The sequence below is a fragment of the Toxorhynchites rutilus genome, chromosome 2 (genome assembly GCF_029784135.1).
Source record: "Toxorhynchites rutilus septentrionalis strain SRP chromosome 2, ASM2978413v1, whole genome shotgun sequence".
In the NCBI taxonomy this organism is placed as follows: Eukaryota; Metazoa; Arthropoda; class Insecta; order Diptera; family Culicidae; genus Toxorhynchites; species Toxorhynchites rutilus.
The window spans coordinates 159,989,984-160,006,004 of NC_073745.1; the positions used below are offsets into that span (position 1 = coordinate 159,989,984).

General features: G+C 39.0%; 1 protein-coding gene across 1 annotated transcript in view; it reads right to left on the bottom strand.

Moving 5' to 3' along the window:
* LOC129769404 (uncharacterized) overlaps positions 1-16,021 on the bottom strand; it is a 252,079-nt gene that overhangs the window by 199,584 nt on the left and 36,474 nt on the right. Inside the window, exon 2 of the mRNA XM_055771667.1 lies at positions 11,090-11,355. Coding sequence (XP_055627642.1) covers positions 11,090-11,320 — 231 coding nt within the window. The 5' untranslated portion in view covers positions 11,321-11,355. The remainder of the gene's footprint in view (positions 1-11,089; positions 11,356-16,021) is intronic.

Consider the following 16,021-nt stretch of genomic DNA (forward strand, 5'->3'; position numbering starts at 1 on the left):
TCGTTCGCCATGGACAAAAACAGGTGGTAGTCACTTGGTGCAAGGTCCGGACTATACGGCGGATGCAAAAGAACCTCCCATCCGAGCTTCTGGCGCGTCACCAAAGAAGTGTGTGGCCTGGCGTTGTCCTGATGGAAGACAATGCGGCCTCTGTTTATCAAAGATGGCCTCTTCTTCATGAGTACTACCTTCAAGCGGTCCAGTTGTTGACAGTACAGGTCCGAATTGAGCGTTTGGCCATAGGGAAGCAGCTCATAATAGATTATTCCTTGACAATCCCACCAAACACACAGCAGAACCTTCCTGGCCGTTAATGAGGGCTTGGCCACCGTCTGAGCCGCTTCAGCGGGCTTCGACCACGACCATTTGCGCTTCACGTTGTCGTAAGTGACCCACTTTTCATCGCCAGTCACCATCCGCTTCAGAAACGGGTCGATTTTGTTGCGATTCAGCAGCGATTCACACGCGTCGATACGGTCAAAGATGTTTTTTTGTGTCAACGTGTGTGGCACCCATACATCGAGCTTCTTTGTGAATCCAAGCTTCTTCAAATGGTTAATAACGGTTTGATGACTTATCCCCAGCTCTTGGCCGATGCTACGGCTGCTACTATGCCGGTCTTTCTCGGCTAATTCAGCGATTTTGTCGCAATTTTCGACGATAGGCCTTCCGGAGCGTGGCGCATCTTCGACGACCTCTACACCAGAACGAAAACGTTGAAACCATCGTTGTGCGGTGGAAATGGAAACTGTATCGGGTCCATAAACTGCACAAATTTTATTGGCAGCTTGAGATGCATTTTTGCCTTTGTCCTAGTAGTACTGTAAAATATGTCGGATTTTCTCTTTATTTTGCTCCATATTTGCGACACTATAACTCACAAACGACTTAACCAAACAAAACACTGTCAAGGACTATATTATAGCGCGCAAAAATACCTTTCCAACAAGCTATAGTATGACTCGATACAATAAATACAACTAGAACTACGCGCTTACAACGAATCATTGATCTTTATCTCAAAAATTCGTAGCTCAAAATCCAGATGTCTGAATAAAATATGTTCGACAAAGTTGATAGAAAATGATTTAACCATTTTAAACAAAATAACATTTTAAATGCAATGTTTTTTTTTTTTTTTATCCAAAATATATTTTTTATTAAGGCACATGTGGCGTTAGCCTGACGGGGCCGGGAGTCCAATATTTTGACAATTTTTGTCTTACAACTATGTTAGTAATATGTAACCGATTACTCGCGGTTGGCTCGAGGTTAGTATTACAAGTGTTCTCATAATTGGTATGTTGCAGTCTTCGATGCTCTATACGTGTGCCCGACACGGGCTACTTCCTATTGGGATGCAGCTGACCATTAATCAGCAACGGCCCCCTAGTCTGTACCCCATATCTAGCGTGGTGCGTCTTTCTCGACTCGAGGAATCCAGGATAGAATGGTCACTAGCCGGCGCAATCATCAGTTCGTGTAGAGTTGTCATGAGCGGTACAACCTTTGGCTCTTGTTGAATGATCAGTGGACTGCACAACCTTTGGCCCGTGCATCTGTAAAGAGTGTGTGTATGTATTGCCGCGACTAAGTAAAAGTTTATCGATCGGATAGGAGGGATATGAAACGGGGACACAACGAAGGAAACATCATTAAACGTTGACATCGGCGTTTCTGAGGAACAGGTATAGATGAAGCAGAAGATCAGGATCCCGGCTACCTAAGATATCCCGGACGGGGATATCCGATTGTCTGCCTTTTGCTCTCAGTGCTCTAGAGAGCTGAGAACGAGCAGCATGGAACCGGATACACGACCAGACAACATGCTCGATGTCGTGGTAGCCATCGCCACAATCACAAAGATTGTTTGCTGCGAGCCCAATGCGATAGAGATGCGCGTTTAGGTTGTAGTGATTGGACATAAGCCGAGATATCACGCGAATGAAATCACGACCGACATTCAATCCCTTAAACCAAGCTTTCGTCGAAACCTTAGGGATAATCGTGTGTAACCAGCGACCGAACTCATCTTCACTCCACATGCGCTGCCAACTAACGAGTGTGTCATGACGAGGAATGTGAAAAAATTCATTATAGGCAATTTGCCTTCCAAAAAGTGTGCCTTCTGAAGCGCCCACCTTAGCTAGCGAGTCCGCTTTCTCATTCCCCGGAATCGAGCAATGAGAGGGAACCCATGCTAAGGTAATCTTGAATAATTTTTCGACCAAAACACTCAATAGATGTCTTATTCTTGTTAGGAAATAAGATGAGCGTTTATCAACTTTCATTGAGCGGATTGCCTCTATTGAGCTGAGACTGTCTGAAAAAATAAAATAGTGGTCGATGGGCAATGTTTCAATGATCCCTAATGCGTAATATATCGCACCCAGTTCAGCGACATACACGGAACAAGGATCTTTGAGTTTGAAAGAGGCTCTGGAATTTTCATTGAAGATGCCGAAGCCAGTGGACCCGTTTATGAATGAACCGTCAGTAAAGAACATTTTATCAGATCCAACTTTCCCATATTCTGCCGAAAATATCGGCGGAATAGAATCGGAGCGTAGGTGATCTGGGATTCCATAGATTTTTTGTCTCATGGACAGATCAAAAATGACAGAGGAATTGCAGAAGTATGGGAAGCAAACTTGGTTGGAGATGCCTGGTGAAGGGTGCACGTCGTGGGTAAGGTACTCATGGTATAAAGACATAAAACTTGACTGAGGAGTCAGTTGGAGTAGGTTTTCGAAGTTATCAATCACCAATGGATTCATGATCTTGCAACGGATGAGAAATCTGTAGGATAATTCTGTGAACCGAAGAGTAAGCGGGGGTACTCCTGCCAAAACTTCGAGACTCATCGTATGTGTCGAATGCAAACACCCCATGGCTATACGCAAGCAACGATATTGTATTCTCTCCAGCTTGAGAATATGAATCCTGGCAGCTGATCGGAAGCAAAAACTGCCATATTCTAACACTGATAATATCGTTGTTTTGTACAACTGAATGAGGTCTCCTGGATGGGCACCCCACCATGTTCCGGTTATTGTTTGGAGAAAATTGATTCTTTGCTGGCATTTCTGTTTCAAATACGCAATGTGTCTCCCCCAGGTACATTTAGAATCAAAATATACACCCAGGTATTTGAAAAACATAGAGTGTTGGATCGTTTTGCCGGATAGGTAAAGCTGGAATTGGGCGGGTTCGTGCTTCCTAGAAAAAACGACCATTTCAGTTTTCTCCGTAGAGAATTCGATACCCAACTTGAGGGCCCACGTGAACAGATTGTTCATGGTATCTTGCAACGACTTTTGCAGAGCGACGGGATTAGTACCCGTGATGGAAATAACTCCATCGTCTGCAAGTTGTATCAGCGTGCAGTCTCTAGTTAGACAATCATCCATATCATTGACGTAAAAACTGTACAAGAGGGGGCTTAGGCAGGAGTCTTGCGGTAGGCCCATAAAACTGTAACGAGAAGATTTTGAGTTGCCATGAGAGAAATTCATGTGCTTTTCTGACAGTAAATTGTACATGAAATTATTCAGAATTGGTGAAAGTCCACGATTATGAAGCTTCTCTGAGAGAATTTCCATGGAAACTGAATCAAATGCCCCTTTGATATCGAGAAAAACGGAAGCCATTTGTTCTTTGCGAGCAAATGCGATTTGGATTTCAGAAGATAGCAGCGCGAGACAATCATTCGTCCCTTTACCTCGGCGGAAGCCAAACTGCGTATTTGACAGCAAATTGTTCGTTTCGACCCACTTGTCTAAACGAAGTAGAATCATTTTCTCTAACAATTTGCGAATACAGGATAACATTGCAATCGGCCTATACGAGTTGTGATCGCAAGCCGGCTTGTTGGGTTTTCGTATGGCTATCACTCTCACTTGTCTCCAGTCATGCGGGACAATATTCAGCTCCAGAAACTTGTTGAACAAGTTCAGCAAACGCTGTTTTGCCAAGTCGGGAAGATTCTTCAACAAGTTGAATTTAATCTTGTCCGACCCCGGAGCTGAATTGTTACATGAGAGGAGGGCAATTGAGAATTCTACCATCGAAAAATTCTCATAATCGCATTGGAGCGGAATATCGCGTACGACGCTTTGTGCAGGAACAGAATCGGGACAAACCTTCCTTGAAAATTTGAAAATCCAACGGTCAGAGTATTCCTCGCTTTCATTGGTATGGTTCCAGCCACGCATTCTCCTAGCCGTATTCCAAAGAGTACTCATAGCGGTCTCCCTTGACAAACCATTGACGAACTTCCGCCAATATCCACGCTTTTTTGCTTTAATCAGACCTTTTAGTTTGGCTTCTAGAGCTTGGTACTTTCGAAACCATTCCACTAATCCAGTTTTCCTGAATTTTTTGAAAGCGGATGTTTTTTCAAGGTAGACCTTTGAACATTCCTTGTCCCACCAAAGTGACGGAGGACGACGTCGGAAAGTGGTAGCAGGAACACGTTTCTTTTGAGCTTGAAGTGCGCTATCGTAAATCAAACTTGATATAAAATTATACTCTTCAAGGGGAGGAAGTTCATGCATCGAAATGATTGCTTCAGATATTAATTCTGCAAATTTTCTCCAGTCAATATTCTTCGTGAGGTCATACGCAATATCGACTGACTCACTAGATTTTGATTCATTGGCGATCGATAAAATTATTGGTAGGTGATCACTACCGTGGGGATCTTGGATTACCTTCCATGTGCAATCCAGGGATAACGAAGAAGAGCAAAGTGATATGTCTAGCATACTTGCCCGTGCAGGAGGGTTGGCTATCCTAGTTGCTTCCCCAGTATTTAAAACTGTCATGTTGAAGTTGTCGCACAGATCATAAATCAACGTGGCACGGTTGTCATCGTAGAGTGACCCCCATGCTGTTCCATGGGAGTTGAAGTCACCTAAGATTAACCGCGGCTCCGGCAATGCCTCGATAATATCAAAGAACTGATGGCGGCCTACCGTAGTCCTGGGAGGAATATATATCGAAGCAATGCAGAGTTCTTTGCCATTGATTTGTATCTGGCAAGCGACAACTTCAATGCCTGTAATCGATGGGATAGTGACTCTATAGAAGAAGTGACGTTTTTTGATCCCCAATAGTACGCCACCAAACGAGTCGTTACGATCTAGGCGAATAATGTTGAAATCGTGAAAATTCAGCTCGTCGGCTGAATAAAGCCATGTTTCACAGAGAGAAAATACATCACAGTTAGAACTGTGAACTAAAAATTTAAATTGGTCTAGTTTAGGGATGATGCTTCTGCAATTCCACTGTATGACAGTGGTCAAATCCTTGACCTCTTGCGCTGAATTAGGCATCGAGGGAAATGAACGCTGCTAAAAAGCCACATTTTTCTTTCAAAAATGTTCTCACAACCGGAAGCAAACATAATACTATGCTTTTAAGAGGATCATTTATATTTAAAGCATTTAAAATGTTATCCACAAGGTCTGAAAGCGCAAGCAGGCCAGGTAGTGGCTGTTGCTTCGACCGCGAAAATGGAACAGACGTGTTCGTTGTTGTTCCGGGAAGTGCTGAGGACCCCTGGTTGGTAGCATGACCACGTAAACCGGGAGGTACTTGCTTCGGCTTATTCTCAGCACGTTCAGTTCGAGGCTTCATTCCAACTTGGGAAGTTTCGGTATTCTTTCTGGGGAGTGATGGAAAAGAAGTAATTTTTCTTTTCCTGATGGCACCCTGCGATGTACCGGAACATCCGGCATTGGGAGCGTCAGCAACAGGCTCGTCGTTCTGCAGAATGGAGTAGGGATTGTCCTGTGTTGTTGGCACGGAACTCTTAAGCATTTCTGCAAAAGTCCGCTTGGAACGTTCCTTTAAGGAACGCTTGAGTTTTTCCCCTCGTTATTTGTACACCGGGCATTGAATAAGATCATGAGGAGTCCCGCCGCAATGAAGACATTTGTGCTCTTTCGCGCAAGGATTCTCATCATGGCTCTCTCCACAATCTGCGCAACGTTTTTTATTGCAACAATAGGCGGCCGTGTGACCGAGTTGCATACATTTGTTGCATTTCATTACCCGGGGTACAAACAATCGAACAGGTAAACGAAGTGCCCCTATTGCAACGTAATTTGGAAGGGCGGAACCCTCAAAAGTCACACGAAAAGAGTTTGTCCGATTGAGAATTCTTTTGTCATTGACACAGATTTCAGTCGATCGCATGCAAGAATCTTCACAGTTTTTAGTGTGGAGTTCTTGAAGCGACCGACACCATCGATTATCTCTTTTCGGGTCAAACCCTTTTCGGTTATTACGCCGTCTATTTCGACGTTGAAACAGGGTACGTATACACGATACTCAATCGCAAAGAGGTCGCAGCGCGTTATTTTGTTCGCTTGGGTCCTGCTTGAGACGACAACTCGTAGTTTGTCTGGCCCCATCCGTGTAATTTCGGTAACGTCAGAAAAATGTTGAGTTAGTTCCTTCGAGATACGAATGACATTGAGAGGTTTGGATTTTCGTCTAAAGTACACAATGAATGGGCCTTTGGAGCCTTCAGGGTATTCTTTAGGACGAAAATCCAGTTTCTCGTCGATTTCCTCATCTTCGGAACTATCAACTTCGTAAACAGAATTTTCTACCTCAATTTCTGCTTCATCCTCCTGCACTTCAGGAGGAGGTTCGGTATCAGAAATATTCAATTGCGTCAACGGGGGGTCCTTTCCGCCCTCAGCCATATTAGAAAAATCGGCCAACTGTTCGATATGAACAGAATATAATAATTATCAAAATGAATAAGTCAAAAAAAATATTATAAGGTTATGCTGCGGATAATATTTAAATTAATTTATTTTATTTATATAAAATTCTAAAATGAAAAAAAGTTCCAATAAAATTTCAACGGTAATGTAACCAAGAAAAAATAGACACCCCTAATGCCAACGTTTGCCGATTTGGTAAACACACAGATGAACAATGGTGTAAATCGAGCACAGATGGTAGAAGGAATGATAGGAGGACAAAAGAAAAATAAACTTATACTTGCCGCTGCTGTGTGGCGTGTGTGATAAATCTGTCTGAATTGTATCCTCTGCGTCTCGGTCGCGCACCACTTTCAAAAAGAGAATAAAGCCAGCCTCCAACATTTTTTTTTTTTTTTTTTTATCTGTATTATAGTGATTTTCAACTCATTTTGGCTGGTTCGTCACTTGTACTTCCATTTTTGGAAGAATGTCGGGAGTGAGAATTGAACTCGTGACCTTCAGCGTGAGAGGCATGGATGTTACCACTACGCCAGATCGCCTCCTCTGTATTTGAGTTACTCTTACTCAAAAATTGAATTTGATATTAAAAACTTTCATATTTCAAAACACCCCACCTTCGATATTTTTTTGTATATTTTTATTATACATTATTATGTATGAAACCCTTTACAGTTTAGCGAGTTTTTTTAGTTTTTTTAAGTTTTTCGTGCAAATAAATAAATTTAAAAAAAAACAATTTTATATTTTTTTTAAAATTCAATTCATTGTGAAATCGTAACCATTTAAGAAAAGTAACATAAAAATTGAAATCTACATGAGATTCAACATGGAAAACTATATGGAACGTTTTATCCTAGGACTTCTCGAGATATAGCCAATCTATATATATAAAAATGGATTTCTGTCTGTCTGTCAGTCTGATTCTTATAGACTCGGAAACTACTGAACCGATCAACATTAAAATTGGTATGTAGGGGTTTTTGGGGCCGGGAAAGGTTTTCGTGATAGTTTGAGACCCCTCCCCCTCTCTAAGGGTGGGCTGCCTCACAAATGGAACACAAATTTCTCTATTACTCGAGAATTATTCGAACAAATGAAACCAAATTAGGCATATTGAGGTTTTAGGATGCAATAAATGTTTCTATGGTGTTTAGACTCTCCACCCCCCTCTCTAAGGGGGGGCTGCCATACAAATGAAACTCAAATTTCTACATTACTCAAGAATTAATCAAGCAAATGAAACGAAATTTGGCATATGGAGGTTTAAGGGTGCAATAAATGTTTCTATGCTGGTTAGACTCTCCTACCCCCCCCCCCTCTCTAAGGGGTGGCTGCCATACAAATGAAACACAAATTTCTGCGTTACTCGAGAATTAATTGCATGTGGAGGTTTTAAGGTGCAATAAATGATTCTATGGTGGTTAGATACTCCACCCCCCCTCTCTAAGGGAGGAGCGGGGTCTGCCAAACAAATGAAACACAAATTTCTGCATTACTCGAGAATTAATCAAGCAAACGAAACCAAATTTGGCCTGTGAAGGTTTTAGGGTGCAATAAATATTTCTATAATGGTAAGACATCCCTCTCTCCTCTGGAAAGGAGTGGGGGTCCCATAAAAATATTACAAATATTTCAACCAAAAACATCCCAACCAAACATAACAATTGAAAATTTTCGGAAGACTCTGAAGGAAAAAGGGGAAATTCGGAAAATCAACATAGTGACAAGGGCTGTAGTCCATTTGATGTTTGCGCTAGCGAAACCGATCTTTGGTCGAAACTGGAAATGGATTTTAATGTGATGAGACGCACTCCAATATCTTCTTCTATCTATACCAAATAAAAAGATGAGAGCAGAACTCGAGGAAGAAATTGTCCAACTTAGGGCTGTCTTTATTCTATCATATTTTCTGTATAAAACATTTATTCCATGTAACGGAGAAACATGTTATTTGCAAGTGGTTGAAAAAACTTGAACGAAAATTGTGTCTGAAAATAATCTGATATTATAATGATGAGTTTAGATAGAAATACTAGGAATTTTATAGTAAAAGGTTAATTCAACAGAGTCGATTAGAAGATCAATCAATGAACAGTTCTGCGATTGGACTCATGAACATGCGCTTAGTAAGAAAACGTGAATGTTCGAAGGCATTGATAACAAAACATAAATTTTAGGCGGGACGAAGTTTGCCGGGTCAGCTAGTTTAATATAATTATAATGGATATCACTGGACATCATGACTAAGGTTCCGACATGAGAACCGTTGGTCCAATAATAAAACGCTATATGTAGATTTTCTGTTTGAATCGCTTGTAGATTCCATTTTTTATGTTACTTTTCTCAAATTGTTATGATTTCACAAAGTATTGAAATTTAATAAATTTTCAAAAATTGATATCTCCATTTTGGTGAGTTTGTTACGGTTCTACTGTAGATAAATTTTGTTAAATTCGAAGGGTTTTCCAAAAAAAATATGCAAAAAAATAGAAAGGATGCGTTGTTTAGAGATATAAAGGCTTTTAATAATCAATTCTATTTTTGAGTAAGATTTTTCACCAGTGCATTTAAAATGTTGTTTTTCCTAAACAGTTCATCAATTTCCAACAACTTTATAAAACATCTATCATAATAAGTATCAAATTAAAAAAATCAAAGAGGCTCGAGTCAGCAGCCGGCTGATTTGGAATGAAACTGCTCTATAAATAACACGTTTCAGAAAATAATTGATTTAAATAAATACGTCATTTTTCAAAGATACTCTAGAAAATTACTCGCACTACTTGCACTAGCTGTGCAAAACATCCTGAAGCTTTCGACCACTCAGCCCCGAAAGCAGAAATTTACAAAACACCAACCTTCCGAATAGCGTTCAGAATCGACGTTTACTCATTCCATGGGTATCGTTATGTTGAGCTGTCTAAAAAGAAAGAAAAACATAACATAATTTGCTCACTTGCAAAAAGTGTACAATTTCTTGCCATATACCCTGGCGAATCGCTTGTGCCACAGGAAACCACAGGAAGCCGCCCTCTGTCGCCATCTCACAATTGTCAGGAAAGCGTTTCGATCTAACCGGAATGTTTGAATTTGTGATGATTGAAATTTCAGGAAAAAGGATGCAAAAAAATCGTCCCGTGCAACGACAATTCAATTTCGTAAGCCAAGCGCATCCTCATACCGGACTTTCGTGGATAGAAGATCTGCTTTTTGCTCGTATTTTTTCAGTGTTCGTATTTCCGTTTTCGTTTGGTGGTTGAGATAAAATATTGATTCAGATTGGCGAGAAAACTCAAACAAAAACTTCGTTTGATGGGCGTCTTGATCAGTTTGTGGTTGAGAATTTACTTGCCTTTTATCTTTTCAATATTGAATCAGTCAAAATGAATGTTTAATGAGAGTAAATGATGGGAATTGTTTACAGAGAAAATATATAAAACGGTGAGAGTTTTCATCAAAACTAATTGTTTCCAATAGTTTCATCTCTGTAATATAATATTATAAATTGAACTTGAAGAATGAAATAGATGAAATGATATTATTCGTTTCAGCGACAAGAACAGACGAACCAATTATTACCGCACTGCAATGACATGTAAAGCGAACCAGAAAATATTTGTAATGATGAAATCGATTCACGTCAGCTTCTTTGTATTTGAAAATTGCAATTTCTTTTTGCTGAATTCGCTCGTGGAAACTCGTAATGAAGCCAACACTGACTCCGGAATAACCAATTCCAGAGGGTCGTTTGAAACATAGCAACTTACGATGAACAAAATTTGAAGGCAAGACGATCTGCAATTTGGGCGTTGGTGCACACTACACAATTAAATTAACCTCGAAACGCGAGGGAATAGCTTAATCAAAAATACAGCAACGACCAAAGCGGCAAACTTTATATTTTGGTTTACGTTTCGCCCCAAGTTGGGTATGTATAAAGTACAGCCTACGTAAGGAAAAAAAGCATCGTGGGGCAATAAGAAACCGACAAAGTTTATTGCCTGAAATGGCTCCTTTTGGCTCGCACTCTCTGTATAAGTAGCTTTTCGCACTCGAATTAATTTGAAATAACATTCAAAGTAGTATAAAAGTTATTCAAGTCAATTTGTGGCGTACTTATGTCAGTTTCATTCGCTTCGATACAATTGTATCCTCCCCCGAATGCTCATCTGCTCGAGTGTCTGTATTTTTGTAGGATCAACGTTCAACAATCTTCAAAATAATAATTTAAATCCTACAATTGATCCATAATTGTTTTATTATCTGTAGCGTTTTAATGAGCATTGTAAATTTTAACAATTTTCGTTGTTATTGTTAGCGGGAACATCTAAAGATTAAATACTCACATTTCGCTCGTTCTCCGCCTCGAGATGCTCAAACGTGAATGCACCCAGGAAGCAGTATGCGACAACCATGGCTACGAGCGTCACGTGGGAAAAAATACACGTGAACACTTTCCACATGAAGCACACGAAGGACATACATTTGCTGCGTTGCTTCTTCTCATTTTCGTACGGTAACGATATCTGGGCGGGCATCGATTGACCTTGAATAGGTCCTGCGCGACGGGTTGACATCGCTGGGCAGGATTCTCACTGATGGTGCAAGTTAACTGCGGATGAAAGCAATATAAAGATCAGAAGGTTAAACGTGACTACCATAAGGATATATTAAACGTCATATGACGAATCTCATGCCAACTCGTCTTAGGAAAAAAACATGTCAAATGTGATAATTTACACACAAAAATGTTACAGGCAAAACATTATTTGTTCTAGGAGTCTTCATACAAATATAACTTATATTCCAAAAACTATAACACATAGAAAGTTGACGTCTTCGGCAAAATTTCATATTTTTATAAGATCTAAAACTTTGTCAAATACACTATATCGCTATCTTAACTTTAAACAAAATTAGGATTAGTTGTATTTTTTTCAAAGAAAACATAAAAAAGTTGTTGTTAGAAAAACTTTTTCCCTGTAAAAGTACCTATCTTCCGATGTATGGACGACTTGTTGGAAATGGTAAGGGCTATTCATGTATATAAATTTTTGGGAATTTCAAAAAAATATGTTTTTGAGAAAAATGAATTTTAATTTTAAAAATAACTGTTTTTAGCAAAAAAATTTCCAATTTTTTAAAGATTTTTTGTGAATATTTAAACAATTTCCTATATTTCATCCTTTGACAAGAATTTTATAAGTATCATAGTTTTTAAGTTATAAATTTCTGTAAAAAATTAAGAAAAAAAATTGGCTTTTTCCAAAAAGTAGTCTAATTATTTTTCGAATATTTCAAGTATGCCAAGTTGCTTAAATGACCCATGTCTTTACACCCACAACGTTTCACTACTATCTGAGAAGGTGCTGCCAATGGCCGATCGAGTTGGCATGAAGTTCGTCATATATGTATTTGAATTGAAATGTCTTCATAAAATAATAACCAGCATTAAATGAGGAACGAAGAATGAATTTTTTTTTAAATGGACCACTTGCGACAGTTCTATTTTTAGCTGTTTTAGAACCCAATAATTGTGTTATTTTTCCCAAATATATATACATATTATATTAGTTTCCTTCAAAAAATTTTTGTTGCCGCCTTCTTCTCACTCCACTATCGTAATGAATCGAAATCCAGACACTTAAGCGCTTACGACGACAACTTCAACTACTCAAAAATATTGACATATCATAGCATGGAAAATTACCGTTCCTATAGAATACATGAATGCCTTATGTATGTTATTAATCACAGAACTCTACAAAATCAGATTATATTTGTTCAAAATTAATAAATTTCTTCATTGTGGCGTGATTTTAAATACGGATTTAAATTCCGGGGTTCCGGCTTTAAATTTCGGACACAATCTGTCAGCTACATTTATTTAAGAGCAGTGTTTGCCAAATGATCCACTCATTGAAAAAATCGCTTTCGTTCGTTCAAATATGATCTTTCAGGAAACATTTCCCCCAGCGGTATTCTATTATTGTTATGTGCTGCAAATCACGACACAAAAGAGAACGAGACAACTCTGCATCGGCTCGCACTTCATTGCACACCAGCATGCAAGCAAAGCTATCATATACGCTTTCAGTGCAGAAAGCTTATTTTCTTCTTTGCCTCTAACATATGCATACCGACCTCTCCATGCATCATGAAACAGCAGGATCATACGGACAACGCAAAGCGAAAGATTCATATTCAGCTAATGTAGCAGATCCTGATTTTTAAGTCTCAGAGAGTGCAAACTATATGATTATTTAGCTCGATAGAGGCTAAGGGAAGGGTAGTCAGATTATATTTTCCATTTTTCACGCCGCTATCCCTTGAAATGTGTATATTCATATAGACCGCATAGTTTTACTAGCAACACCGCTCCAGTGAGAAGCAAAAACTCTCGCGTTTTATCTCTTTTCCCATTCGCTGCTCTCCGCAAATGGTGACGTAATGATGACGTAATTTTTCTTGTATCATTTATTGCTTTACACTTGTCTGTGCAGTGGGTTTCGCTATAGTAAAATGAGACGATATATGCGGTTCAAACTTGTATGCAGGCTTCGAAAATAGTGTGCCATGTTTGATACAACTCAAATATGCAAACAACAGTCTTCGTTCCTCTCTTAGTTTAATCACTAAATGTTACAAAAGTGATTGCTGACATTCATACAAGTATCTGAATGATCCTCTCATATTTGGTTATATGTTCGTGAGAGTTTACTTGCATGACACATTGTGTATCATTTGATTTTGATCGAAATCCAAACACTGTTTAAGAGAAATAAGTCATTGTTTTATGTAGAGTTTATTATTTCATTGATATTCTATTATAATCTTAAACCAAACAACAATAATGAACAAAAGTTATGAAATCTACTCTATGATAATAATTTTGTGAACATACTCTTATACAACTCCTTCAATAAGAAATCTCATCGTTAACTTTTGATCCGTCTGAATTTAAAGTCATCTTCTGAAAGTGCTTTTTATTCCGTACATGGGTTTGTGGAACACAAATATTTATTTTAACTTTTGCCATTTTTTGGCAACAGCTAGGTACAATGCTTGAAACTACACTAAATTGATACAATAGTAACTATCAGTCACATTAATTCAACATGCAAAAGATGTCAAAGTTTTGGTATGTTATTGAATATAATGAAAAAGTGTCCGGATTGAAATGTCGTTCGGATTCAAAAGCATTACGGTACCTCTGACACGGATGCTCCGGCCCATAAAGGGTGTACCGTATAAAATCCGCACACACTCAAATTGCTCTAGCTTTTGGTCCGTTGGGTAAAATTAATTGAAATTTTGCGTGGACATAGTTATATGTGTATTGTGAGTTGATTTCATCAGATGCGCAAAAGTTTGCAGAATGGCGACGAAAGAACAGTGCGTGTGCGAAAAAGTTTTGCACGAGTATTTTGAGAATAACGATCTGTCGCATCGTGCTATCCAGTCTTCCGAAAAACACTTACACATGTCCACGCGATGTGAAAATTCCATGTTTTTGTTTGAATTCGAACATGATTTTTGCTAGTGTTGAATGTCTATCCCAAACACGAACAATGATACACAAACATAAACATGTGGAAGCAAACACGATGTTTATAATTCAAGAACATCACGTACAAACATATCACCCGATGTCGCTTTATTCATTCCTTTCGTTTCGTTTCGTTTCATACACGGTAAGAAATTATTCATCCCAAAAAATTTCTTCGTAGAATACTTTTTCACAGAAACGAACTTGAATTTTAGTTTGCATTACAAAAGTTGCACGAACTAAGAGGCTATGAGTTCATGCGCATTTTGCAAGTCTAATTAAATAATCCTTGGTTTCGTGCAAAGAAAACATTCTCTAAATAGAAAGAAGCTTTCTATGGGATTTTTTTTTTGCGTGCATGTTAGCAAATAAAGTCGACTGCACAGCGGGCGACGTCGTACAAATGCTGACCAAAAAAATAAATACCCAAAAATTATTTTTAGATGCAGCCTTCAGAGGCACACAGCAGAACCAGCAGAGAAATTTCAGCGGCTAAAACACATCATTAATTTCTCGATGTTATCACAAACTGAATGAAGGAAAAAACTAAAAGCTACACTTACACTGCACTACATATGCTATGTGTGCATGCGATTATTCGATAGAAATATTTTAATCAAAATTTGTTTTGGGTAACTAAACATCTTCGCCACGCTCTATTCAATTTTAGTACTTATTCAAATAGCTAATAATAGCGAATGTTACATGAATTCAATATATAAACTGATGCGTGCACAGAATAATGATATCAATTGTGAAAAACTCTGATATTAATCGACGTTTATTTTGTTCAGAACAGATAAAGAGGTTTATTTTATTTGCCCAATATTTTAGACGAATCACCCATTGTCATGATAGGAAAGCATTTTTTCCATGTCAACATACCAACACACCACGCGTTGAGTGGTGGTGGTGTGGTGTCCGATTCGCTTCTTCTACTCTACGCACTGCCGGTGCTTGGGGTGAAAATGCAAGAGAAACTGTACACCATGTTCGAACATCCTGTGAAACATTAGGATTTAACATCGTATGTCCAAACATACTACGAATATAAACATGTCACATTTTCGAACATAGGTACGAAAAAATCATGTTTGTATTCGAACACAAAACTGCGAACAGCAGCGTGGACATGTTTATCCCGTACGCAGTGTTTTTTGTGAAACATGGAAAACTGGTGCTATCGGAAAAAAAAATTGGGAACCGCGAATTTCTCGATGTCTGGTATCATAGAATGGTTCTGACTATTGATCGAAAGCGAAGATCCGGCCTATAGAAAAATACCCAAGGGACCGAGGTTGAGCTTTTTGGTAGGAAAAGGTTGACTGACTGGGACTGACAGCTATAAAATAATCAAATAAAAATATATACGGTTTGTTTTTCGGATGTTATACAAAATGTGACTTCTTTCTAGTTGAAATGCTGACTATTTCCATTTTTACAATAATTATCTTTGGGAACTGGGGCCGACACTAATGTTGTGCAAACGTTCTTAATGCGCACTGGATGGAAAGCGCAGCACGAAAATATCGTTAAGCCCCGTGTTAACTTTTTCACGTACAACATCGAGTCTTACTCGATGTGGAATGATTGCGTCGAAACGTACAACACCGAGTCTCTCCCGTGGTGCGCTTGCTTATCACAAGGCCCTAAGACGCCTGAAAGAGTAGAGAAATTACTCGATGCGTGACCCATCAAAGCGTCTGCCTTTGGTCTGCTCTTTTGAAAA